This window comes from Moschus berezovskii, chromosome 28 (assembly GCF_049115385.1).
Source record: "Moschus berezovskii isolate FMDL1 chromosome 28, NW_MosBer_1.0, whole genome shotgun sequence".
In the NCBI taxonomy this organism is placed as follows: Eukaryota; Metazoa; Chordata; class Mammalia; order Artiodactyla; family Moschidae; genus Moschus; species Moschus berezovskii.
In genome coordinates, this window is record NC_142487.1 from 1,733,022 (window position 1) to 1,759,878 (window position 26,857).

The 26,857-nt window shown below is 44.5% G+C and overlaps 1 protein-coding gene across 6 annotated transcripts in view; it reads left to right on the forward strand.

The window, feature by feature from the left end:
• ANKRD29 (ankyrin repeat domain 29) overlaps window positions 1–26,857 on the forward strand; it is a 76,262-nt gene that overhangs the window by 38,881 nt on the left and 10,524 nt on the right. For 4 of the 6 annotated variants that reach the window (XM_055417093.2, XM_055417089.2, XM_088833348.1 and 1 more), the window contains 4 exons: window positions 11,181–11,279; window positions 12,439–12,534; window positions 15,425–15,523; window positions 23,665–26,682. In XM_055417093.2, the coding sequence (XP_055273068.2) occupies window positions 11,181–11,279; window positions 12,439–12,534; window positions 15,425–15,523; window positions 23,665–23,748 (378 nt within the window). In that variant the 3' untranslated portion in view covers window positions 23,749–26,682. Of the gene's footprint in view, window positions 1–11,180; window positions 11,280–12,438; window positions 12,535–15,424; window positions 15,524–23,664; window positions 26,683–26,857 lie in introns of those variants that run through there. The other 2 variants (XM_055417094.2, XR_008684653.2) reach the window with 2 other exon arrangements.

The window sequence follows — 26,857 nt, forward strand, 5'->3', positions numbered from 1 at the left end:
CCACCCCCAATCCCTCCCAGCATCAGAGTCTTTTCCAGTGAGTCAACTCGTCGCATGAGGTGGCCAAAGTATTGGAGTTTCAGCTTTAGCATCAGTCCTTCCAATGAACACCCAGAATTGATCTCCTTTAGAATGGACTGGTTGTATCCCCTTGCAGTCTAAGGGACTCTTAAGAGTCTTCTCCAGCACCACAGTTCAAAAGCATCAATTCTTCGGCAATCAGCTTTCTTCACAGTCCAACTCTCACATCCATACATGACCACGGGAAAAACTATAGGCTTGACTAGACAGAGCTTTGTTGGCAAAGGTTCAATCCCTAGGTGGGGAAGATCCCCTGGAGGAGGGCATGGCAACCCACTCCAGTATTCTCACTGGGAAAATCCCCACAGACAGAGGAGCCTGGTGGGCTACAGTCCGTAGGATCGCAGGGTCGGACATGACTAAAGCGACTTAGCAGGCATGCATGCACAAGGTCATGTTTATAAATGGTTAAGAACCATCCAAAGGTAAGGCTTTATAATTAGCCTCTCTTCTATCAGAACTATTTCTTCACTAATTCGTTTTTAATGAAACATGTCAGATTAAGGTAACCTTACTTTTAAAGTTAGTTTTCTAGGGAAAAGGGCAAGCTGATAACTTGCCAGGAAATTTGACACAGGCAGATTTCCACTGTGATGTGGCCCTGATATGGGAAGGCCTGTTGGCTCATCAGTGAGTAGCCATGTGAACCTTGGGGCTTCCCTGGTGGCTCAATGGTAAAGAAACTGTCTGCCAATGCAGGAGACATGGGTTCAGTCCCTAGATCGGGAAGATCCCCTGGAGAAAGAAATGGCAACCCACTCCAGTATTCTTGCTTGGAGAATCCCATGGACAGAGGAGCCTGGTAAGATACAGTCCATGGGGTCACAGAGAGTTGGACACAACTTCGTGACTAAACACCACCAACAACAAACGTAAAATGAGTTGTGTGATGATGTGAAAACCAGGAAGTTAAAGAGTAACCCAGCAGTGCCATGGTAACCATAACACACTGCTGCTGTTTTTCATTCCTCAGGAATGAGGATAACCTGGGCGAAGTGCGTGACCCAGCCTGGGAACGGCAGGACCCCGCCCTTGGGTCAAGGGTCAAGTGACATGCCTTCCCAACGACTACATCTAATGCAGCTGTTTGGAATTGCGAGCATCCAGCTCTGAAAAGATTGTTATTTAGGTGTTTTATAAAATAAGAATCACCATGGCGCTGGGGAGCCTGTGGGAAGCGATGAAATTTTTCCTTTCCATAGAGTGCACTAATCCCCTTGTACCCCTAAATCATGATCTTTTTACTGCCTTCCCACACGCTTATTGTTAAAGGTTATCTACCCAAGTCAGACTAGTCCAAATTCTGTCTTCTCTGAAAGAGTAAATTCTGCATATTTAATTCCATTTCAGGAAACAAGAGTGGCAGAAATACAGAAAAAGTAATATCAGCTGACTTTGACGAAAGTTATAAAGAGGTCAGGGCTTCCCAGGTGGCTCAGATGGTAAAGAATCCACCTGCAGTTCAGTCCCTGGATCGGGAAGATCCCTGGGAAAAGGGAATGGCAAGTATTCCCAGTATTCTTGCCTGGGAAATACCATGGACAGAGGGGCCTGGCAGGCTACAGTCCATGGGGCTGCAAAGAGTCGGACATTACTGAGGGACTAACACTTTCATTTCACTTACATGAAGCGGTTAAAAAAAATCTAATTGAAAGTTTCCATTAAAATGGCCTGCACATGGTAGACATTTACACAGGTAGGACATCTGGAAGCCAATATTTTATTCTAAAATCTCAGTTCAGTTTAGTTCAGTCGCTCAGTCGTGTCCAACTCTTTGTGACCCCATGGGCCGCAGCACGCCAGGCTTCCCTGTCCATCACCATCTCCCGGAGTTCACCCAAACCCATGTCCATTGAGTCGGTGATGCCATCCAACCATCTCATCCTCTGTCATCCCCCCTCCTCCTGCCTTCAATCTTTCCCAGCATCAGGGTCTTTTCCAATGAGACAGCTCTTCGCATCAGGTGGCTAAAGTATTGGAGTTTCAGCTTTAGCATGAGTCCTTCCAATGAACACCCAGGACTGATCTCCTTTAGAATGGACTGGTTGGATCTCCTTGCAGTCCAAGGGACTCTCAAGAGTCTTCTCCAGCACCACAGTTCAAAAGCATCAATTCTTCGGCAATCAGCTTTCTTCACAGTCCAACTCTCACATCCATACATGACCATGGGAAAAACCATAGCCTTGACTAGACGGACCTTGGTTGGCAAAGTAATGTCTCTGCTTTTTAATATGCTATCTAGGTTGGTCATAACTTTCCTTCCAAGGAGTAAGTGTCTTTTAATTTCATGACTGCAATCAGCATCCGCAGTGATTTTGGAGCCCAAAAAAATAAAGTCTGACACTGTTTCCACTGTTTTCCCATCTATTTCCCATGAAGTGATGGGACCAGATGCCATGATCTTAGTTTTCTGAATGTTGAGCTTTAAGCCAACTTTTTCACTCTCCTCTTTCACTTTCATCAAGAGGCTTTTGAGTTCCTCTTCACTTTCTGCCATATAATGGTGGTGTCATCTGCATATCTGAGGTTATTGATATTTCTCCCGGCAATCTTGATTCCAGCTTGTGCTTCTTCCAGCCCAGCGTTCCTCATGATGTACTCTGCATATAAGTTGAATAAGCAGGGTGACAATATACAGCCTTGACGTACTGCTTTTCCTATTTGGAACCAGTCCGTTGTTCCATGTCCAGTTCTAACTGTTGCTTCCTGACCTGAAATCTCAGCTGACACATTGAATCATTGTCTGAATATTCTTGAGTTTACAAAATAAGGACATTGTATGATACACTATGCCAGGATGTGAACAGAGCTGCACTGAAATTATTCAACTAATATTTGATCTGAACTGCAGAGGATCCAAATGGTAGTAGGCAAGACTTTTCCTTGTAATTGTTTCACTGAAGAACTAACTGAAAATCCTTTTAGTACTCTTATAACTCTTGTGAGAAGGAGTCATTAATCAGAAAGCAAGTCATAGGCAGGTTCGGGAAAGACTAAATTCTTTTCTTCTGTCTTTTTTAAAAAAATTTTTTATCCCTAGAAAGAACTTGAAAATTTTCCCTTTTCAGTTCAGTTCAGTTCAGTCGCTCAGTCGTGTCCGACTCTCCGCGACCCCATGAACCACAGCACACCAGGCCTCCCTGTCCATCACCAACTCCCGGAGTTCACTTAAACTCATGTCCATCGAGTCAGTGATGCCATCCAGCCATCTCATTCTCTGCTGTCCCCGTCTCCTCCTACCCCCAATCCCTCCTAGCATCAGACTCTTTTCCAGTGAGTCAACTCATCGCATGAGGTGGCCAAAATAATGGAGTTTCAGCTTTAGCATAAGTCCTTCCAATGAACACCCAGGATTCTTTTAGAATGGACTGGTTGGATTTCCTTGCAGTCCAAGGGACTGTCAAGAGCCTTCTCCAGCACCACAGTTCAAAAGCATCAATTCTTCGGCGATCAGCTTTCTTCACAGTCCGACTCTCACATCCATACATGACCCCGGGAAAAACCATAGCCTTGACTAGACGGACCTTTGTTGGCAAAGTAATGTCTCTGCTTTTTAATATGCTAACTAGGCTGGTCATAACTTTCCTTCCAAGGAGCAAGCGTCTTTTAATTTCATGGCTGCAGTCAGCATCCGAAGTGATTTTGGAGCCCAAAAAAATAGTCTGATACTGTTTCCACTGTTTCCCCATCTATTTCCCATGAAGTGATGGGACCAGATGGCATGATCTTTGTTTTCTGAATGTTGAGCTTCAAGCCAACCTTTTCACTCTCCTCTTTCACTTTCATCAAAAGGCCTTTGAGTTCCTCTTCACTTTCTGCCATAAGGGTGGTGTCATCTGCATATCTGAGGTTATTGATATTTCTCCCAGCAATCTTGATTCCAGCTTGTGCTTCTTCCAGCCCAGCGTTCCTCATGATGTACTCTGCATTTAAGTTAAATAAGTAAGTTGTCCTAAATAAAGAGGTCAAGAGTCACAGACATATGTGAACTCCACTGTCATTTAAAACCTCATTTTCACTTCTGTCTATGCATCCTCACTGAGTAGAGTTGATATGACTCAGATGTTTTTAATCAGTTGCTGAGATGGCTAATTAGTGTTTTTTTCTACCAACAAGGAGTTTTACAGGTGGTGCCAGCAGTAAAGAACTCACCTGCCAATGCAGGAGACATGAGTTCCATCCCTGTGTCTGGAAGATCCCCTGGAGAAGGGAATAGCTACCCACTCCTGTATTCTTGCCACTCCAGTATTCCATGGACAGAGGAGCCTGGCAGGCTGCACACCATGGGGTTGCAAAGAGTCAGACACGACTGAAATGATTTAGCATGCCTACCAATATACTTTTCCCGTCTCAATTCACACAGCCTGTTAAAATGATGCTTTTATGGAGTGGCAAAGGTCGGGCTCTGTACCCAGAGATGAGGTTGGCCTGTCATCAGCTCATCTCTGTCTCATTCTCTCAATGTGCTAATCAGCATTTCTTTGAAGCCTGACCAAAAGGTCATCTCATAAAGTGCGTTCTCTAATAGAAGCCTTGGTTTGGACTTGTATCCATCCAGTCCAAGAGAGATACTGGGACCCAGATTGGATTGGACCCAGACCCTTTCTCCTGGCTTGTAAGCTTGGAGGGCAACTCAGTGGTGGGCACTGGGCAACGTGGAGTCATCAGATGGGTATGGTGTCCTGAGGGCTCTGAGATGGGAGCGGACAACAATAGGGAGACCCACCTGCTTGCATGTCCCCTATTCTCAGAAATACTGTGTTGACTACCAGAGGACAGCCTATGGCGTGGGCAGAGTTCCCGTGAGGCCCGGAAGGCTGCAGTGCATGGTGATCAGTGACTGGAAACTGGAGCGAGGCTCTGATGTAGGGCCCGGGCTCCTGGGCAGGACACCAATCCCAGGAGCCTTCTAAGAGCCAGACCCAGACCTCAGGGGTGGGACCAAGGCTGGGGAAAGTGAGCAGCTTGGTGGTTATGGGAATATGGACAAGGAAATGAAACATAGTTTCAGTTTTGCTTAGTAACTGTGTGACCTCGAGCAAATTTGCTTACTCTCCCTGAATCTCATTTTTTAAAACTGTAAAACCATGATCATAATGGTATCTTCGCTTTGGGAGTACTGTGAGCATTAAAAAAAAATAATCCCTGCAAAACTTCCTGCAGTGGCCAGTATATACCAAGGGCTTAGTGACTGTTAGGTTTTGCTGTTTTCATTCCTAGTCCATTGAGGCCTTCCTGCCTCCCCGGAACAGAAAACCCATCAGAAATCAAGGCTGTTCTTTTTCTCTCGTAAGCCAAGCAGTGTCTGTCATCTCAAAGTCCTTTCTTACCTCTCTCTCTCAATCCCCACTCCTTTTTATTTTGATCGGCTTCCTCTGTCCACTTATTTTGTATGTGGTCCCCAAGTTTCCAGGTCAGATTCCCAAACTCTTGGGGTAACCATGTCACTGAAGCTCATCCCTGCTCCCTAGGCCATGGCTGGCCTGCCATCCTTGGTCTGATCAATGGGAGAATGGGTCACAGTGTGGACAATGCAAGCATCAGGTAGCATCTTCTATAGACTGGTTTGCTGGACCAGGGACACAGAATAGAAGGACAGTACTGAGAAATGGGCTCTAGGTCAGGGCTCCAGGGCTGGTAGCAAAGTTGTCTCCATATTGAACTCCCCTGTGTTACTGATGTGGTTCCTTGTAATCTCTTGCATGTGTGCATGCTAAGTCGCTTAGTCGTGTCCGACTCTTTGCTATCCTATGGACTAGAGCCTGCCAGGCTCTTCTGTCCATAGGATTCTCCAGGCAAGAATACTGGAATGGGTTGCCCTGCCCTCCTCCAGGGGATCTTCCGGACCCAGGGATCAAACTAGCGTCTCTTACATCTCCTGCATTGGCAGGTGGGTACTTTACCACTAGCGCCACCTGGGAAGCCCTAATCTCCCCCAGTTAGAACAGAATTGGTCTTCAGCACTTTCTTGTCTGGCTGGAGCCTGCCGGTGAAGTAGCCTAAGTGTAGGTGCTAGAAAGCAATAGAAGCAAAGAGCTAGTGCCACTTAATATACTTATTGCCATGTATTCCTAGGTCACTCAGTGGTAAAGAATCCACCTGCCAGTGCAAGAGATGCAGGTTTGATCCCTGAGTTGGGAAGATCCCCTGGTGGAGGGCGTGGCAATCCACTCCAGTATTCTTGCCGGGAAAATCCCATGAACAGAGGAGCCTGGCAGGCTACAGTCCATTGGGTTACAAAGACTCGAACACAGCTGAGCACACATGAAAGCACATGGAAGAGAATGATTTCCCCCCATAGACGGAAGCCCACCAGGCTCCCCCGTCCCTGGGATTCTCCAGGCAAGAACACTGGAGTGGGTTGCCATTTCCTTCTCCAATGTGTGAAAGTGAAAAGTGAAAGTGAAGTCACTCAGTCGTGTCCGACCCCTAGTGACCCCATAGACTGCAGCCCACCAGGCTCCTCCATCCATGGGATTTTCCAGGCAACAGTACTGGACTGGCTTGCCATTGCCTTCTCCGTGTTTGGTGATCAGCCACTGTCAAACCCCTCCAGGCATGGGGATCTCATTACTACCTCATCAACTTATTTAATCTTTTACCAGCGCACCTTATCACTCCTTTTTTGCACTGAGCCAGTGTATCACTTGGTATGCAAAATAAGTCTAAACTGTTTTCTACTTGACATGCACAAACAGTAAACGACAGCTGTCATGATCCCCATGAATCCCATCTTCAAGCGAAATGTTCTGTTTCTTTTTCTATGTACTGGTAAAGTTGTAACTTCTACTTCATGAAAGTTTCTTTGATTTAATATACTTTGACTGTATGTTTTTGTCAAGAAGTAATTTAAAACTTATACAAACATTTTAAGATGTTTTTCCTACTCCTTTTCTCCCCAAAGCTCTATAAAAAACCACTACATTGACCTGATTGCAATCAGTTTTATTACACTCATTGTCATAATGAAGATTTTAATAGAAGGATAATATATGAAAAAGCAAAGATTGTGGTGTAGAGAAGAGGAAAACCTGTCCTCTTCACAGACTAGATAATCAGCTGATAAATAATTGGATCACATTCAGCTTCCTGGGTTCAAAAATCAGCTTTGGTGGTAACATAAGTGGGAAGGAAATCCAAAAAAGGGCATATATGTATGGTATAGCTGATTTACTTTGCTGTAGAATATAAACAAACACAACATTGTAAGGCAACTATACTTCAATAAAAATTAATTAAAAAAAAATAAAAATCAGCTCTGGAGAAGTAAACACCAGTAAGGAAATACATAGAGTCCCCCAAATCTCTTTTTCTCAATCAATCCTACCTGCTCAGTCAGTTTTTGCTTAGGATAACTAGGAGAATCAACTTAAAGTACATGGAATGCTTTGTAAACAAAAGTTCAAATTAACTTACTGTTTTTCATGATAAATAATATTCAGATCTGGTTACCATTTTCTAAGCATCTGTTGGCCACTCCTTGTGCTGAGCACATTTCTGTATGCTTTCTCCTTCACAAATATCTCTGAAGCTAATGTTTTTGCAGAAGGCTGGCACCGAGGATCAGAGGAATTTGTCTAAGTTTTCTCAACCAGGAAGTGGTGACTTCTTTTTCCACCTACCATGACTATTGCAATTAAGGTGACAACATTTGAGTGTTAGCATCACTGTTACGATATTAATAGTTGTTGCTAATAAAGCACCTCTCAGCACTTTTCCACGTATTAGTATCAATTAATGCGTGTATGCTAAGTTGCTTCAGTTGAGTCCAACTCTATGACCCTATGAACTATAGTCCACCATGCTCCTCTCTGTCCATGAGATTCTCCAGGCAAGAATACTGGAGTAGGTTGCCATGCCTTCCTCCAGGAAGGGATCTTCCAGACCCAGGGATTGAACCTGGGTCTCCTGCATTGCAGGCTGATTCTTTACTTTCTGAGTCACCAGGAAAGCCCCGTGTCATTAACAGAGTTTAACTAAAAACAACTAAAGCCCTTGGAAAACACAGGGAATGGAGTGCTGGCTTTCTTTCCTTGCCTGCCCTCTGGTGGCTATAACGACAAAGAGCAGATGAACCCAGAGCTGGCTGGAATGGCAAGTGCATTAGCACCTGGGGAAATCTTTTGTGGAGCCCAGACTCTCTGTCCTGTCTCCTGGGGCCCCACCCATATCCCTTGGGCTGCAGCCAACCGACTTTCCCACCCAGCCTGAGCCAGCCACGCCTATCCACGCCACTGTGACTGTAAATGTACTTCCTTCTACGTAGAACATTTTCCCTCTTTCCCCACCTGGCAAAATTCTAGTCCTCCCTGGAGACCCAGCTCATACCACCCCATCTGAGAAGCTGACCGTGTCGCCCCCCACACAGTAAGAGGGTCCCTCTCCAGGTTCATCCTGGGCATTTTGTCTGTACTTTATTGAGACACTGCAATCATACTGATATTTCCATGTCTCGTCTCCACTAGGCTGCATTCCTTTGAGAACTGAGACCAGATCTTGCATTTAGTACTCCTCCCAGGACTTAGAAGATGCTTAATAATTGTTGGGTGTTTGAATGAGCAAACAAAAGATTGGTTGAATCCTGAATTGGGAGAATCAAATTAAACAATGAATGCAGACGTGCTTTGTAAACTCAAAGTACAGATGAAGGTATTATTTACATTGCTAATGATAAAGAATATACAGTGATGTCCCTGATGGTCCAGTGGTTAGAACTTTGTCTTCCAGTACAGAGGGTGTGGGTTCAATCCCTGGTTGGGGAGCTAAGATTCCACAGGCCTCATGGTCAAAAAACCAAAACATAAAACAGAAACAATATTATAACAAATTCAATAAAGACTTTAAAAGTGGTAGTGGCTTAGTCACTAAGTCATGTCCTACTCTTGCAACCCCATGGACTATAGCCCACCAGGCTCCTCTGTCCATGGTATTTTCCTGGAGTGCACTTCCATTTCCTTCTCCAGGGGATCTTCCCAACCCAGGGATCGAACTCGAGTCTCCTGCACTGCAGGTAGTGTCTTGCATTGCAGGCAGATTTTTTACCCACTGAGCCATGAGGGAAGCCTGTGGTCCATCTTAAAAAAGAATATTCAGATTCAGGGATATGTCTAAGAGGCCCTTGTAGAGCATGAAGTAGGTCAAGGTGTCTCCAGCCTTCTTCCATCCTTTGTTCCAGCACTTCTTCCCCGTATCTCCCCCAAGACAGTGGTGTCAGTGTCCACTGACCCTCCCTAAGCACTACCAGATCCTTCTAGGCTCCTGGTTTGCCATCACCCACCACCCTGCTCAAAGACCTTGGTCCTCTGTTCATTTCAGGACAGCAGTGGGCAGTGACCCTGTGACTGCTGCAGGCAGTACCCTGGTGTTGAAACGATATCCTCCAACTGAAAGTGAAACTCTAGACTCTGTACCCAAATCATCTTGCTCTTCAGCCCGCAGCCCCACTGATGAGTAATTTAGTCTGATCTGACTAAAGCCATCTCTTCAGGTTCCATTACCTTAATTACGTCTGAGGTTAAGGTTGGTCAGTTTTGGGTTCTCCCTCCTCCTGCCCGTCTCTCCAAGTGATCTAGGTTCTCAGAGGTCAGAGTATCACTGTGGCATTGGGATGGGGTGAAGATACTCTTGTTGCTTCCTCTGCTGGCTTGTCCAGCTCCCTGGCCTCTAAGCCTCTTGTGCTGGTCCCCTGAAGGGGCAACTGGTCTACCAGACGCAGGTCCTGCCATCACCTATGCTCTTGACATTCTGTAGCCTTGTCTCTCCGACCCAGGCTCACTCCAGGCCACTGTTCAGCCAGCACTTCTGATGTCCCTCAGGCAGGCAGGGACTCCTGCGTGGATGTGACCAGGGGTATTGGGGGCCAAGTCCAGCATTGGTCCAGATGGTGCCCACGACCATTTCTCTTCTACCCATGAGGCACCAGCCAAGCGCAGAGCTCCTCTAAGGGGTCTGCAGTGTTCCTGGGTTTCATCTCAAGAATAGGAGAAAGTCCTTTCCCATTTGGAATTCACCATAACTGATCTGAGTGTTTCTGGCACCCGAGCTTACCAACCCAGATTCAACCCAGAGCTGGTGGAAAACACAGACACTCGTGACCCCGCCTCCCCGCTCCCTCTCTAGTGAGTCCTTCCTGGCACTAGCAGGGTTTACTAGTTTCCTTTCTGACCAGAAGGAACCACCTTCCTTCCTGTCAAATCCTTCTCTGTCTGATGTTTCACTTTTCCTTCTCTGAAGCAACGCACCTCAGTTTCATGACCCCAGCGTTCACAGGGAAAAAAGAATCACAGGGAAAAATAACACTCAGGAAGTGTTACCAAAACCATCGCTCTGCTGTAGCTGGGCAGTGTTGCAGCAACCTCCAGAAGACACAGCGTCACATCCTGCATAAAGTTTTAGTCCCTGGAAACGAGGTGATGGTGGAGGAGTCTGAACACAGAAAAAAGAGTGGGAGCAACGTCTTTAGCTTTCTGACACTCAGATGGGGCTCAGAGGAGACCACCCCCTCTTCTGTGAGAATGCGTGGCCCCCACGAAGCACAGTGTGTTGTGTGAACCCTCCAGTAAAGCAAAGGGGGCAGAGTCAGGAGCAAATAAAGACAGGCTGGCTTCTCCTTGGGCTTCCCAGGTGGCTCAATGGTAGAGAATCCACCCGAGATGCAGGGAGCCGCAGGAGACGCGGGTTCGATCCCTGGGTCGGGAAAATCCCCCGGCAGAGGCCATGGCAACCCATTTCAGGAGATTCCCATGGACAGAGGAGCCTGGTGGGCTACAGTCCACAGGGTTGCAAAGAGTTGGACAGGACTGAAGCGACTTAGCACAGCATGCATAGCTTCTCTTCCCCGAGGCTGTCAAATTTGGTTCTGCCTTGTGTGAATGCAACTCTGCCGCTTCCCACGCGCCTTCCCTGGAGCCCTGCACACCGTTGACCTTTAAGAAGCCAGGATCTGAATGTTGTCCATTTCCCAAGTGGTCCAGGCACTGCCAAATGCCAGTCTCGGTAGGTGGGTAGACTCGCCCTCGTTGTGTGTGGTCGGGAGCCCTGCCCGGGCCCTAACCACTTTCCGCGCCCACCCCACCCCGCCCCGTGTCCTCTCCCCGCAGGACGGGACAGCACCGCTGTGGATCGCCTCGCAGATGGGCCACAGCGAGGTGGTGCGGGTGATGTTGCTGCGCGGGGCCGAGCGCGACGCCGCCCGCCACGTGAGTGCGGGGACCCCCGCGCGGGAGGGGAGGGGAGGCCTCCATCGAAGCGTTGACCCCGAGCCCAGACGTGCGGAGAAGAAAGGCGCAGCTTCATTTTGTCTCTAATTCACCAGGGTTTCCTCCCAACCTCCTCCTGCTCTTTAGCAGAAACCCAGGAAAGGTCTGAATTCATTGAAACCTAGCAATTGCTGCTCGGTCTCTAAAGGGGAAATGTTAAATTCCTCGAGAATATTCCTCCAACCAGAGCTAGCCTCTGGATGACCCGCGGCGGATGGGGGAGGTAGGAGACTCAGACCTCGGCGGTCCTTGGGGATGCGTCCCCGTCGGCTGCTGATCCGCCTGGCGCTGCGCCTCCTGCCGGGCTCTGGGCCGCAGCGCAGCTGGCTCGCGGGGTCTGTGGTTTGGGGTCCCCATGGTGCCCAGGCTCCCCAGGCTGTAGACAGCTTCACCACAAGGATGGTTTCTTTACTACAGAAGTCTGTGAGCAAGATCGTCCAAATACAGCAATTGATGCGTTCCAGCCGGAGAAAGGGGAAATTGGAAAATCTCTTCTCAGGCCACAAAAGGACGACAGAAACTGAATATTAATTTTTGAACTTGTCTCTGCATCCTTTCCTGCAGATTTCAGTCTGCCCCTTTCCTGTTCTCCCCACAGCACCCATACACCCAGGGCAGACTATGGCAAGAGCGTGTACACGGAAAAGCAAAAAGAAAAACACATTTAAAATTTCAAAACCGTGGATACATTTCAACTGTCATAAAAAATTTTTAATTTAAAAACTTTTAAAAAGCAGTTCAACAATTAATTTCTAAGTTGTGAACTGCAGAGAATGCCTCTTTAGTCCATCTATGTTCTAAAAATATCCTCCTGACATTCCCCAATATTCTGAGGGATTAGAAGACCTTGGATTCCCAAAGGACAGGGTTCTAAGATAACAGAATAAGTCACATACTTTGTCTGGTATTCTTTCATGCAGAGTTAACTGTTTAATATGCTCTAAAATGATTTTAGTTTAAAAGACATGGCAGCCCTGTGCTTTAGTTTACATATTTTGCCAGTTTCTGACAAGCATGTTCCCAGTTCTCAACAAACATTTCATTCTTAGCCAACACACATATGTTAATAATGAACTTTTCTTTTCCTTTCTCTGTAAAGGATGGTACAACAGCTTTATTGAAAGCAGCCAACAAAGGCTATAATGATGTTATAAAGGAGCTGCTGAAATTCTCACCCACCCTCGGTATTTTGAAGGTAAGACCTGCAGAGAAATTTTACCAAATTGTAAAAGAGAGGGGTTAGAAATTTGAGAAGTCTGAACTGGGGACTGCAGTAGAATCCAGGTACCATTTCCTTGGTTAGTTGTATTCTTGAGAGAACATACCTACAATTTCTTGATTTTGGAGATTCCTGGGCACTGGTAGAAATGGAAAGGTAATAAAAAGGGTGAACCAGAGTCTATAGGTACCTAGTTTCTAGGGGGAAGAAAATCAGACAATAGTAAGGAAATGCTAAATCAGAGAGTCAACCCTATTAATATTAATATATCATTGGAAGATTGGTGAAGTCCTTCACAAGTCATCACATGATTTGTGTCCCAGAAAACAGAAGGATGGGTACATTCTTTCTCTTCTTTACCTGGATCAAAGAACCACACTGTTACCTTAGGTCGAATGAAATAAGCTTCAAACATCTGGATACCTCAGAGACTGTGTCATCCTGGAGGGCTGGGTCTTCCAGAAAAGAGAGCCCTCAAAATCCTTTATTAAGTTGTAATCATTTTGAGTTAAAATATTTCTAAACTGGAGGATCTACCAGAGATTGGCAGTCTTTTTCAATAAAGGACCAGTCGGCAAATGTGTTAGGCTTTGTGGGCTGTACTCTCTGTGTTGGAACAGCTTCACTCAATGGTCATACAGACAAGCAACCGTAGAAAATGCAGCAGCAACAAAAAGTGTTGCTGCATCTTACCACACTTCACTGATGCATACTATATTTCTTTTTAAAATTACTTATCTGGGTTTTTTATCTTTGGCTGCGCTGGGTCTTCATTGCTCTGTGTGGGGTGTTTTCCTAATTGTGGTGCACACGCTTCTCCTTGCAGCAGCTTCTCTTGTCGGGGAGCACGGGCTCTAGGCACCTGGGCTCAGTAGTTTGGGCTCCCGGGCTCGAGAGCACAGGCTGAGGAGTGTGGCTCACAGGCTTAGGTGCTCTGCAGCAGGTGGAATCGTCCCAGACCAGGGATTGTGTCCCCTTCATTGGCCGGCGGATTCTTAACCACTGGACCACCAGGGAAGCCCTGTATTTCTGAACTTCCATATTTTCACATGTCACAAAATAGTCTTCTTTTAAACTTTTTTTAAATTCTGAGCTAATCAGGATGTATAAAAACAGGTGGGCGGGGGGAAGGGGGGCGCTGCGGCGGAGGCGCTGAAAGAGGCTAGATTTGGTCTGAGTGCCGTAGTTTGCTGATTCCTGGTATACACGCTCCTGTTTTCTTAGATGACACCAGCACCTGTTGTAAACTTGGGACAGTCATTTAGCACTTTGGGGATTTATTGATGTGTCTGAAGTCCTTGCCCTTAGATGACCCCAGAGGCTTTTTGAATGCCTTGTATTTGACCTTTATATGTTCAGGCTTCAAGGCTGATGTCAGCTGATACAGAGCTCCTGTTTTCAGTCCTGACCTCTCTCGCCCCAGTGAGCTAATTGACCTCCCTGAGTTTGGAAGTCAAAAAACTATACTTTGTAAAAACTGTTTGGAAAGTAAGAATAAATAGTCTGTGAAAGTGAATTCTCTGTGAATAACAGAAATAAGCTTCAGGAATGGACTTTGCAATATCTAGTCTTGTTTCAGACAACTCTTTCTTAGCTTTTTTATATTTTTATTCTTAGCCATGTTGCACATAGGCAACGTTGATAGATTGGTGAAGATTTAAGTGAATGTTGTGTTGTCAGATTAGCATATCGCCATGCATGGTAAACGTGGTAAAGCAGACATGGGAAACTGCTGCCTTGCTGACATTTTTCTCTGGGTATGATATTGATTTAACTTGTCTGCAAAATCAGAAGGTTTTATGTGTACATATACAGTAATAAAGTATAATATTACTATTTTATTAATATTATAAAATGTTTTTCCTTCCATCTTCAATACTAAAGTGACTACACAAAAATTCACCAATTTTAGCAAGTTTTTTTTTAATGCACACTGATACAACAGCTGTCAGAATGTAATCTAACAAAATTGCTTCAAATGAAGTTAAAGACATATAAGAGCTACTAATGAAGTTAAAGACATCTAAGCGCTATTAGAACCATCTTACGGGAAAAACCAAAGGAATGTTTTGAACAACCCAATATCTATATATAGTGATTAATTTGAAAACTAAGCTTGCATTTAGGTGCTGTTCACGACATATGTCCCTTCTAGAACAGATAGCTTATGATTGTCCATTGTTCTTATATCAGGTTTGTTATATTCTCTTCTCCCCTCCCAGAATTCAGCTACATACTGTGCATGGCTGCTTCCTTATGTCAATAAATGTTTGCAGTAAATTTCATAAAGTGTCAGCAACCTATTCACTAGGTCTGTCTGTACCCAGAGATACTTCAGCTCGGGGCTGAGGGCAGGGAATGGTCCTCACCCCCACCTGTTCTTACTCGTAAGCCCTGTGGCTCCATAGTCATTGCCCTGCCCACCTGTGCATGCGGAGTGAGAGCAGCAGGGCTAAGTTGGCATGGAGGTGAACAAGCTATACCTCCAGCCTTGCAGAAGTGTGTTCACCTAAAGCACAAAGACTCTTAAGGAAAAAAAAAGAAAGTTTGACAGAGCGTTGTTGTTTTTCCCACAGCAAGTTCTAGTGCATCTACAATGGACCAAGTGAGCATAAAGTCATGGACGCACGGGGCAGATCCCTTATTGTACTTGGAAAAGGATGTTGGCAGTATTTATCCTGGCTGTCCGCGGTGTCCCTGAGGACACTGTGTTAGATGCTGAAGTGAGTGACTTTGGAAAGGGAAGATAAGGACAGGAAGGGCTCCAGCATTACAGGATCCCCAGTCGGGCTGGTTCACGAGGCGAGCCAGGACGAGTGCTGAAGCTGGGAGCTCTCGCCTGACTCGCACTGTCCTTTTCTCCTAGAATGGGACATCAGCACTCCACGCGGCGGTGCTCAGCGGGAATATCAAGACAGTTGCCCTGCTCCTGGACGCAGGGGCGGACCCAGCCCTGAGAAACAAGGTACCATCTTAGTCATCTGTTCCTTCCATGGGGCGCCTATGCAAGGAATCTGCTGAAGCCAAGACAGCATCTCTCTGGCTTCAGTCACTGACTTCATCCTTGGGCATAGTGGTTGGTTTAGTCACTGAGTCATGTCTGACTCTTGTGACCCCATGAACTGTAGCCTGCCAGGCCCCTCTGTCTATGGGATTCTCCAGGTAAGAATGCTGGAGTGGATTGCCATTTCCTCCTCCAGGGGATCTTCCCAACCCAGGGATAGAACCCAGGTCTCCTGCACGGCAGGCAAATTCTTTACCGACTGAACTACCAGGGAATTCTCTTGGGCATAGTAAGAACATAAAATGTTCTCCTTATAGGTTATGAGTGAGCAGTATATTTGAACCCAGCATGCATGCATGCTAAGTCACTTCAGTCATGTCCAACTCTGTGTGACCCCATGACTGTAGCCTGCCAGGCTTCTCAGTTCATTTAATTCTCCAGGCAAGAATACTAGAGTGGGCTGCCATGCCCTCCTCCAGGGGATCTTTCCAACCCAGGGATCGTACCCAGGTCTCCCTCACTGCAGGCAGATTCTTTACCATCTGAGCCACTGGGGAAGCCCTTTGAACACAGAGGTTCAAAACCCCTATATCATCAGTGATTTTTAGGTAACGATGAGGCAGGAGGTAGGGGGCAATAGTGGGGGGAGTAAGGTTATAAGTGTTTTATCATCAGAGAAGTGTCCTGAAAATGTCAAAATTTTGATAGTTTAATAACCATCCTCTAGGCAAATTTGGCCTTGGAGCACGGAATGAAGCAGGGCAAAGGCTAATAGAGTTTTGTCAAGAGAACGCACTGGTCATAGCAAACACCCTCTTCCAACAACACAAGAGAAGACTCTACACATGGACATCACCAGATAGTCAACACCGAAATCAGATTGATTATATTCTTTGCAACCAAAGATGGAGAAGCTGTATACGGTTAGCGAAAACAAGACCAGGAGCTGACTGTGGCTCAGATCATGAACTCCTTATTGCCAAATTCAGACTGAAATTGAAGAAAGTAGGGAAAACCACTAGACCATTCAAATATGACCTCAATCAAATCCCTTATGATTATACAGTGGAAGTGAGAAATAGATTTAAGGGACTAGATCTGATTGATAGAGTGCCTGATGAACTCTGGACGGAGGTTCGTGACATTGTACAGGAGACAGGGACCAAGACCATCCCCATGGAAAAGAAATGCAAAAAAGCAAAATGGCTGTCTGAGGAGGCCTTACAAATAGCTGTGAAAAGAAGAGAGGCGAAAAGCAAAGGAGAAAAGGAAAGATATAAGCATCTGAATGCAGAGTTCCAAAGAATAGCAAGGAGAGATAAGAAAGACTTCCTCAGTGATCAATGCAAAGAAATAGAGAAAAACAACAGAATAGGAAAAACAAGAGACCTCTTCAAGAAAATTAGAGATTCCGAGGGAACATTTCATGCAAAGATGGGCTCGATAAAGGACAGAAATGGTATGGACCTAACAGAAGCAGAAGATATTAAGAAGAGGTGGCAGGAATACACAGAAGAACTGTACAAAAAAGATCTTCATGACCAAGATAGTCACGATGGTGTGATCACTGACCTAGAGCCAGACATCTTGGAATGTGAAGTCAAGTGGGCCTTAGAAAGCATCACTACGAACAAAGCTAGTGGAGGTGATGGAATTCCAGTTGAGCTATTTCAAGTCTTGAAAGATGATGCTGTGAAAGTGCTGCACTCAATATGCCAGCAGATTTGGAAAACTCAGCAGTGGCCACAGGACTGGAAGAGGTCAGTTTTCATTCCAATCCCAAAGAAAGGCAATGCCAAAGAATGCTCAAACTACCGCACAATTGCACTCATCTCACACGCTAGTAAAGTCATGCTCAAAATTCTTCAAGCCAGGCTTCAGCAGTATGTAAACCGTGAACTCCCAGATGTTCAAGCAGGTTTTAGAAAAGGCAGAGGCACCAGAGATCAAATTGCCAACATCGGCTGGATCATGGAGAAAGCAAGAGAGTTCCAGAAAAACATCTATTTCTGCTTCATTGACTATGCCAAAGCCTTTGACTGTGTCGATCACAATAAACTGTGGAACATTCTGAAAGAGATGGGAATCCCAGACCACCTGACCTGCCTCTTGAGAAACCTGTATGCAGGTCAGGAAGCAACAGTTAGAACTGGACATGGAACAACAGACTGGTTCCAAATAGGAAAAGGTGTACGTCAAGGCTGTATATTGTCACCTTGCTTATTTAACTTATATGCAGAGTACATCATGAGGAACGCTGGGCTGGAAGAAGCACAAGCTGGAATCAAGATTGCCGGGAGAAATATCAATAACCTCAGATATGCAGATGACACTACCCTTATGGCAGAAAGTGAAGAGGAACTCAAAAGCCTCTTGATGAAAGTGAAAGAGGAGAGTGAAAAGGTTGGCTTGAAGCTCAACATTCAGAAAACAAAGATCATGGCATCTGGTCCCATCACTTCATGGGAAATAGATGGAAAAACAGTGAAAACAGTGTCAGACTTTATATTTTTGGGCTCCAAAATCACTGCAGATGCTGACTGCAGCCATGAAATTAAAAGACGCTTGCTCCTTGGAAGGAAAGTTATGACCAACCTTGATAGTGTATTAAAAAGCAGAGACATTGCTTTGCCAACCAAGGTCCGTCTAGTCAAGGCAATGGTTTTTCCCGTGGTCATGTATGGATGTGAGAGTTGGACTGTGAAGAAGGCTGATCGCCGAAGAATCGATGCTTTTGAACTGTGGTGTTGGAGAAGACTCTTGAGAGTCCCTTATACTGCAAGGAGATCCAACCAGTCCATTCTAAAGGAGATCAATCCTGGATGTTCATTGGAGGGACTGATGCTAAAGCTGAAACTGCAATACTTTGGCCACCTCATGCGACGAGTTGACTCACTGGAAAAGACTCTGATGCTGGGAAAGGTTGGGGGCGGGAGGAGAAGGGGACGACGGAGAATGAGATGGCTGGATGGCATCACCGACTCTGTGGACATGAGTTTGAGTGTACTCCGGGAGTTGGTGATGGACAGGGAGGCCTGGTGTGCTGTGATTCATGGGGTCGCGGAAAGTCGGACACGACTGAGCGACTGAACTGAACTGAACTGATGGGTTGGATACTCATATCTTGAGAATTGCCTGTGCTCTATTTGGTAATGGCAAGGGGAAAATGTTGCTTTTATGTTGTTAACAGGACTTTGACCACAGCTGTAAAACCAACCCAGATTTTTTTATTGACGTATAGTTGAGCAAAATCAACCCATATTTTTATAGCCTCCAAATAATTTTAGTTTTCTATTAAGTCAAACTTGGAGGTGGGAGGATGCACAGTAACCACAGCAGGGGAAAAAAAAGGTTAACATTGTATTCCCCCCTACTCAACAGCTGCCTAAGCAGTCAGATATAGAGACTGGGGGCCAAAGAGTAGCCTGGGAAAGGTCTGGAGAAAACAACTAAACTACTGACTTTTGAAGGAGGAAGTAGGATGGGTGCTTATTAACAGGGGAGGATATGAAAGCAGTTTTCACTCTATACTTATATACTGCTTGAATATAATAAGCATCTGTGGCTGTGTCGTGTGTTCGTTGTTCAGTCGTGTCCGATTCTTTGTGAACCCATGGACTGTAGTCCGCCAGACTCCTCTGTCCATGGGATTCTCCAGGCAAGAGTACTAGAGTGGATTGCCATTTCCTTCTCCAGGGGATCTTCCCAACCCAGGGATTGAACCCAGGTCTCCCACATTATAGGCAGATTCTTTACCATTTGAGCCACCAGGGAAGCCCATTACTGTATTGGATTTTATTAACAATAAAACCAAAACCATGTAACATTCCATGGTGTTTTTAAAAGAAACCATTTTGAAGTTCAGTTAAACAATATGCCAAGAGCCTCTTTTTTCTCATTCTTAGCAGATGGAATTACTATTTCCCCTGTTGCTATCATTGAAGTACTTGAAGACAATGTTGCTGCTTATCTCTTCCTGAAATACATGGATTTGTTTTCCATTAGCGGATCTGATTGTATCATGAGCCCGCAAAACCACAATTGCTCTCTTATCTTTGCATCTTGGACACAGACGTCCTAAGATGCTTCATGGCTAAGCCATCCTGTATTGAGTTAAATCAAGGGGGAAACTTTAGTATCTTTATATAGAAACTGAAAGATGCGATTCTTCCTGTGTCTCCTCGAATCTCATCAATAATGGTTATGGGTAATTTCCAGTGACCAAAATGCTGGACTTTGGACCCTTCCTAAAGCTGTAAGCCAGCAGCCTGGAAAGGCCAGGCTCTTTAGAGGCACTCCAGGAGCAAGAGTGTTGGGATTCCTGCAGCCACTCAGGACTCTTGAGGATGTATTCTTGACCTTCATTCATTCATCCAACAAACACTTAGTAGCGCCTGCTAGATATACTAGTGGTAAAGAACCCATCTGCCAATGCAGGGGATGTTAGAGAAGTGGGTTTGATCCCTAGGTCAGGAAATCCCCTGGAGAAGGGCATGGTAACCCAGTCCAGTATTCTTGCCTGGAGAATCCCAGGCAGAGGCTGCTGGGCTACAGTCCATGGGGTCGCAGAGTCCAACACGACTGAAGCGACTTAGCACACACAGATAGCATGCACTGTGCTGTGAACCTTATCAATGGAGAGATACTGGTGAAAGAGATTTACATAGTGTCTGACTTCATAGGGTTCACAGTTTACTGGGGAATAAGGATAATCAAGCAATTGCAAGAAAAAAAAATTGCAATACAGAGTGACAAAGGCTGTCAGCAGGAAGTAAAGAACGCTACTGAAGCCTTCCCAGGGAGTCACTTCTCAGCTAGTACAGAAGTGCTCTCTAGGCTCCAGGACTTCTGCCCTGGAGCAGACGCCCAAGGAGAGGGTGGCCATGGCCCCAGTAGTCTCCTCCCCCCACACCGTGGCCTTTTCAACGGGTGCAGGGATCCTGTGTTCCTGGTACCCCAACTGGGGACTCAGCACACAGCTTCTCCCAAGAGCAGTGGGGACAGAGTGATGTGATGCTGTGGGTCATGAATATGGACCTGTGGTCCTGTACTGTCATGAATAAGATGGACTTTAGGGGCAACGTGGGTGCTAGCCATCGTAGCAGTTGGCACAGCCTCAGCAACCTGAGAATTCAGTGGGGACCCACTCGGGGAGAGCAGGAATGAGACTGAGTTTTTAAACCTGTGTGGATAACACACAGAGCAGTGATGTGATTGGCCAGAACTTTGAGAGTATAAAGCTTATTTTAATGATAAAGGATACAGACATTGATGGAGACGGACACATACATTACTACTCAACAAGCTGATAGACAGAGGTACAGCTTCTTAGATCTGTTCCTCTTCCTGACTGTGGAGAACCCCTGGCTCCCTGCCTGCCTGTCAATCAAGGACCAACAATTGATGCCAAACAGTTAGTTCTTCTGAGGGTTACTCAAAGACTGGATGTCGCACCAGTCCATTCTCTGTGAGCATTTTTCTCAGGCCCAGGCATTAAGCCCATACTGCTCCTGCAGGAACTAAGCTAATAGTAGAACTGACCCCACAGTGGGGCCTCTGGCCTAAGGCAGCATCGCACAGAGACTCCCATCTGTCAGTCCGGCACCAGCGTCAGCGGTCCTATGGGTGGGCAGGAGTGCAGCTGCAGGACGAGGTGCACAGCAGGACCACTGTGGCAAATTCATCATTCCCAGCAGGTGGGGTCAGGGAGAAGGATCCAGTTTAGAAAGTGGGGACTGCAGGAACTTCACCTGAGATCCAGATTTCAGATGAAGCAGCTGGGGCTCCAGGTTTAACTGCAAGGAAAAAAAACTACCTCTGAGTTCTCTCCCCAGTTTGAGTGCGTTTCTGCACTTGAATTGCCTCCCCTGAGTTCCCAAGAGGATCCTTTTATTCCTCTGTAGCAACTGTTCTCAAAGTGTGGTCCATGGACAGTTGGGGTGTCCTCCAAACCCTTTCAAATGTTCTAACAGGTCAAAACAATATTCTTGATAAGACAGAGACGGACTTTCCTGGTGGTCCAGTGTTAAGACTCCACGTTTCCACTTCAGAGGGCATGGGTTCGATCCCTGGTCAGGGAAGTTTCTAAAAATTAAAATAATAAAAATACAGAGGCACTATTTGCCCTTTTCCCTGTGCTGCCATTTACTGGGCTTCCCAGGTGGCGCTAGTGGTAAAAAAAAAAAAAAACCTGCCTGCCAATGCAGGTTAGATGTAAGAGATACCAGTTCCATCTCTGGGTCAGGAAGATCCCCTGAAGGAGGGCATGGCAACCCACTCCAGTATCCTTGCCTGGAGAATCCCGTGGACAGAGAAGCCTGGAGGGCTACAGTCCATGGGGTCACACAGAGTTGGACATGACTGAAGCAATTTAGCACACACAGCCATTTGCTGTAATGGTGCAAAGACAATGGTGGAAGAAACCATTGGCACCTTAGTACACATCAAAGCAGAGTCACAAACTGTGGCTGAAAATAATTTCACAAACCTCTGTAAGTTATTTTACATGTTATAAGTTATTTTATAAAAATTCCAGTTTTATTGGTATTTTCTAAATGACTAGTATGGGATGTTACAAATCAAGCATGGGTTTTTTAAAAAAATCCACTTGCGGATAGATAGACCTATGGATTTTAATGCAACAGAGTAGAAAAATTCATTGATGTGGTTCCAGATTGCACACAGCAATTAATCTTTAAGAAACAGCCACTTGTCCTGTATTGTTGAAGCATCAAAGAAAAATATCTACTATGATCCAAAAAGGCTATTAAAACGTTTCTCTCTTTTCCAACTACCTGTCTGTATGAAGCTAAATTTTTTCCCTATACTTCAGCCAAAACAAAATATCACAGTAGATTGGATACAGAAGCAGATATGAGAATCTAATTGTCTTCTTTTAAGCTACATAGTAAAGGAATATGCAAAACTGTTAACAGTGCTACTCTTCTGTTTTTGAAAATTTAGTTCTTTTTCAAAATGTATTATTTATGTTAACCTTAATAGGCTTATTATTTTCAATGAATTGATAAATATTCTTAATTTTTTTCAGTTTTCACTTTTAATAAGTTAAAAATAAAAGCTCTTTAGGGTCCTCAGTAATTTTCAAAAGAGTGTACAAAAGTCCTGAGACTGAAAAGGGAACCATTGCCCTGTCATGTCTATTTCTTGGACTAGAGACTCACTCAGAGTAAATGCTTAAAGAATGCGTCTCAGCAGCACTGTGAAAAGAGAGCACGTCGAGTGAGGCTGGATCAGGCGGGGCATGGGGGACACTGAAGCTGCTCTTTCACGTGTGTCTTACGTTCTGGCTTTTTCCTGACTCTGCCTTCTCATCCAACAACAAGTCTCCCGCCGCAACTATGAAGCCCACGTGCCTAGCACCCATGCTGTGCAACAAGAGAAGCCAATGCAGTGAGAAGCGCCCCCACCACAACTCAAGAGTAGCCTGTGCTTGCTGCAAGGAGAGAAAGCCCACACGCAGCCACGAAGAGCGAGTGCAGCCAAAAATAATACATAAATCTTAAAAAAATAAAATAAAATACGATATGAATGAACTTATTAAAAAACAGAAACAGACGCACAGATATGGAAAAGAAACTTCTGGTTACCAAAGAGGGAAGTGGGGGAGGAATCAGTGAGAAGTTTGGGATTAGCAGATACGAACTACTAAATATAAAATAGATAAACAGTAAGATCCTACTGTATAGCACAGGGCACTATATTCAGTATCTTATAATAAACCATAATGGAAAAGAATACGAAAAAGAACACACACACACACACACACACACACACCCCTGTGTATATATCGACACATGTCTGAATCACTCTACACCTGAAACTAACACAATGTAAATCAGCTCTACTCCAAAAATTTTTTTTAAAAAGAAAGAAAAAGTACTAACAATGAGGTAAGAAAGTAACTGGTGATATGTACATTTAAGTATATTTTTAAAAACCCTTTAAAACCTTACAAAAGACTAAGTCCAGTGGGGTTTTTCATCAGTGGAGGAGCAGGTCTGGGTGAGGGGCCCCTCTTCAGAGTCCCTAAAACCACACCAACTGTGGTTGAGAATTCACTCATGCCTCTTATTTTCTTTCAGGCCAATGAACTTCCAGCAGAACTAACCAAAAATGAACATATACTGCGTCTCCTCCGAAGTAAACAAGGACACAGGAAGAGCTAACTCAGTTCTATATTTGACTGAAAGATAGAAACCTTAATCATAGTGTCCAAAAAAGAAATTGCTTTTCAAATAGTGTTGGAAATTCCTGTAAGAACAAAAATGCCCAGAATGCCCACCCAGGGTCCCTGACCAAGAAGAGCTGTGTGGTTTCTGTACCAAGTGGAGAGCAGAGCCACTCAGGGACCCTTCCCATGTAGTGGGCTTCTCGCTCTGGCCTCCAGCCCCACTCCAGGGGGCCTGGCATGTTCATTCGGGGATTCCACAGAAACTCATTTGAAACTACATCAACTTGGGTCTTTCAGTTAAACTCTAAGATAGAGTTAAACTCTCTTAGAAACTGAAACAGGAAACAAAAAGCTTTGTTCCTTTAAAAGGACTGAAAGTCTGACCTTCGATGAATTGACGCTCTTTTGCTTTTGTGTTAAATATATGTGAGCTCAAAGATATGGTTCTATCATATTTTACATGTATGTGTATGTCATTCCAGTATAAAATGTTCTCATCCACCCAAGGGTCCTGGCCATGGTTATTGTGAATCAATAATGGGTGAACTTACATTATTAAAAAGCCACTTCTGACCTTCCACCATGTGCTTTCCAAAGATGGACTATGGAACTATAAAAAAAGAGACAAATAGTTCATTTAGACCTCATCTTATTTCTCATATGTAAAGGTCGTTTTTACCTGGAGTCAGTGTTGTTGGTATGGAAGGTTACAAGTGGCAAATTTGGAAATTCAGAAAATCACAAGCCACAAGAAATGTAGGCTTGTCTCTTTGAGCTCTCACTCTGGGTCTATTGCTGGGAATCTACTTCCTGTGCCATAACTAAGTAGACTTGACCTGCTGTGGAATCTTGAGTTTCCAACACCACATTGCTTGATACAATGACTTTGGAGTCCTTGGATATAATGTGATGTATGGAAGCACACTGTGTTGCTGTCACTATTGAAGGAGTATAAGTAATAAAAGACTGTTGCTGCTGCTGCTAAGTTGCTTCAGTCGTGTCCGACTCTGTGCAACCCTATAGAGGGCAGCCCACCAGGCTCCCCCGTCCCTGGGATTCTCCAGGCAAGAAACTGGAGTGGGTTGCCATTTTCTTCTCCAGTGCATGAAAGTGAAAAGTGAAAGTGAAGTCGCTCAGTCCTGTCCGACTCTTTGCGACCCCATGGACTGCAGCCTACCAGGCTCCTCCGTTCATGGGATTTTCCAAGCAAGAGTACTGGCGTGGGTTGCCATTTCCTTCTCCGAAAAGACTGTTACTAGTATTTAATAAGTGTTCATCTGTGCATGTTCTTGACCTGATTGATTCCAAGAAAGAAACCTAGGTTTTTTTCCTTTGAGGGGGGTCAGAATTTATATTCACTGCACTTTTTGATCAGTGGTGTCTAAACGCCTCAGTTGGTGCCTAATTGCACGCACACAAATTAAATCTTTCTGTAACCTACCATAATAAACACTGATGGCATTTCGGTTATTTAAGCACATCTTTAGTTTTCTTGTTCATGTCTGCTCTGGTTTCCAGCCAGTGTTCCATGTGAAAACACATTAAAATGGAGGGAAATGTTTTAAACCTAAAATATATACATATATATTTATACATTTAACCAACTTGCAGTAGTACTAAAAGCATTATATTTAAGTCAGTAAATGATGAGTTAATAATTTTGACATTAGAAGAGATTCTCTTAAAGTTTATTATGATCAATAAAACAGTCATCAAAAAATCAGCTTATTTTAATCCATATCACAGCAAAGCCAGTAATGAGCAACCCACAGAGCCCCCAAAGATGCCTGCAACCTAACCAGCCAAGCAATGAGCCTGCAATCTAATTTTGGGATAAAAAAATTAGAAAGCTCTGTCTTATTGCTAAAACATCCAGATATAAACATCTTAATAGTTAAAAAGCAGTGCCAGTTTCCTCATTGGCTTTCTTTTATTCAGCAAAGTTGTACAAATATATCTTCTTTCTTGGGAATTTGATAAAGCTAATATTCATTTTGTAAAGGAAAATAATGTGGGCTGAAATATTTTATTTTTTCCCCAACCAAAAAAAAAAAATTTTAAGTTGTTCATCACTGATATAAATCAAAATAGTATAATGGGTACTAATAGCAAAGTTCCCAAAGACAAAATGGAATGAAATCACAGTATTTTTCACGAGAGCACATCGTCCTTGGCCTATTTGTTAGATCCTTTTAAATGGATAATGTTCTTGATCAATACTAGGGGCATAAAAATTGAATTCACTAGCTTTAAAGTATTTAACGGAAGCTTTCTTAACTGTAGGCAAGGGATCTCTAGCTTACAAAGGATCACATTTGGTCTGAATGAGATGAGATAAAATTGTCCAGAGCAGGGAAGTTGACTGTATTAATCCCTCACCAAAGACTGAACAAAAGTTCAGTTCCTTAAATTGCATTTTAAAACTTTTTTTTATAAAGTTAAATTGCATTTGTTTTGCACACAGGTAGATGATTCTTGTTTTATGTTAGTCTGATTCACAATTCAGTGAGCTCTGCATTTTCACACTTAGGAGGAGCGATTCCCATGCACATCATTTGCTTAGTTGAACCCCTAAAGTTTTTCATTACATCCATTTGTTTGATGAAAAATTCCATGCTATAATTCAAAATAAAGTTAACATACTACCCAATTTACCTTTGCTGCTTTTTCCTGTTTATCAAAAGTTCTTTCTGCATGATTTTTTTAATTTTGTTTTTATTTATTTCTGGCTGTGCTGGGTCTCTGTTAACTGTGCGCGGGCTTTCTCTAGTTGTGGCAAGCGGGGGCTACTCGTTGCAGTGGCTTCTCTCCTTGCTGAGCACAGGCTCTAGGCATGGCTCAGTAGTTGGGGCTCCTGGGCTCTGGAGCACAGGCTCAGTAGTTGTGGCACAGGGGCTTAGCTGCTCCTCAGCGTGTGGAATCTTCCCGGATAAAGGATCAAACCAGTGTTCCCTTCACTGACAGGTAGACTCCCAACCACTGGACCACCAGGAAAACCAGTCTGTGATTTTTAATAGGGTGGAATTTTAGAGTGAATAATCCAGCTCTGTGGATAAATATATGAATATTTGGAATCCTGAATAGGATTTTCAAGTTATGCATGG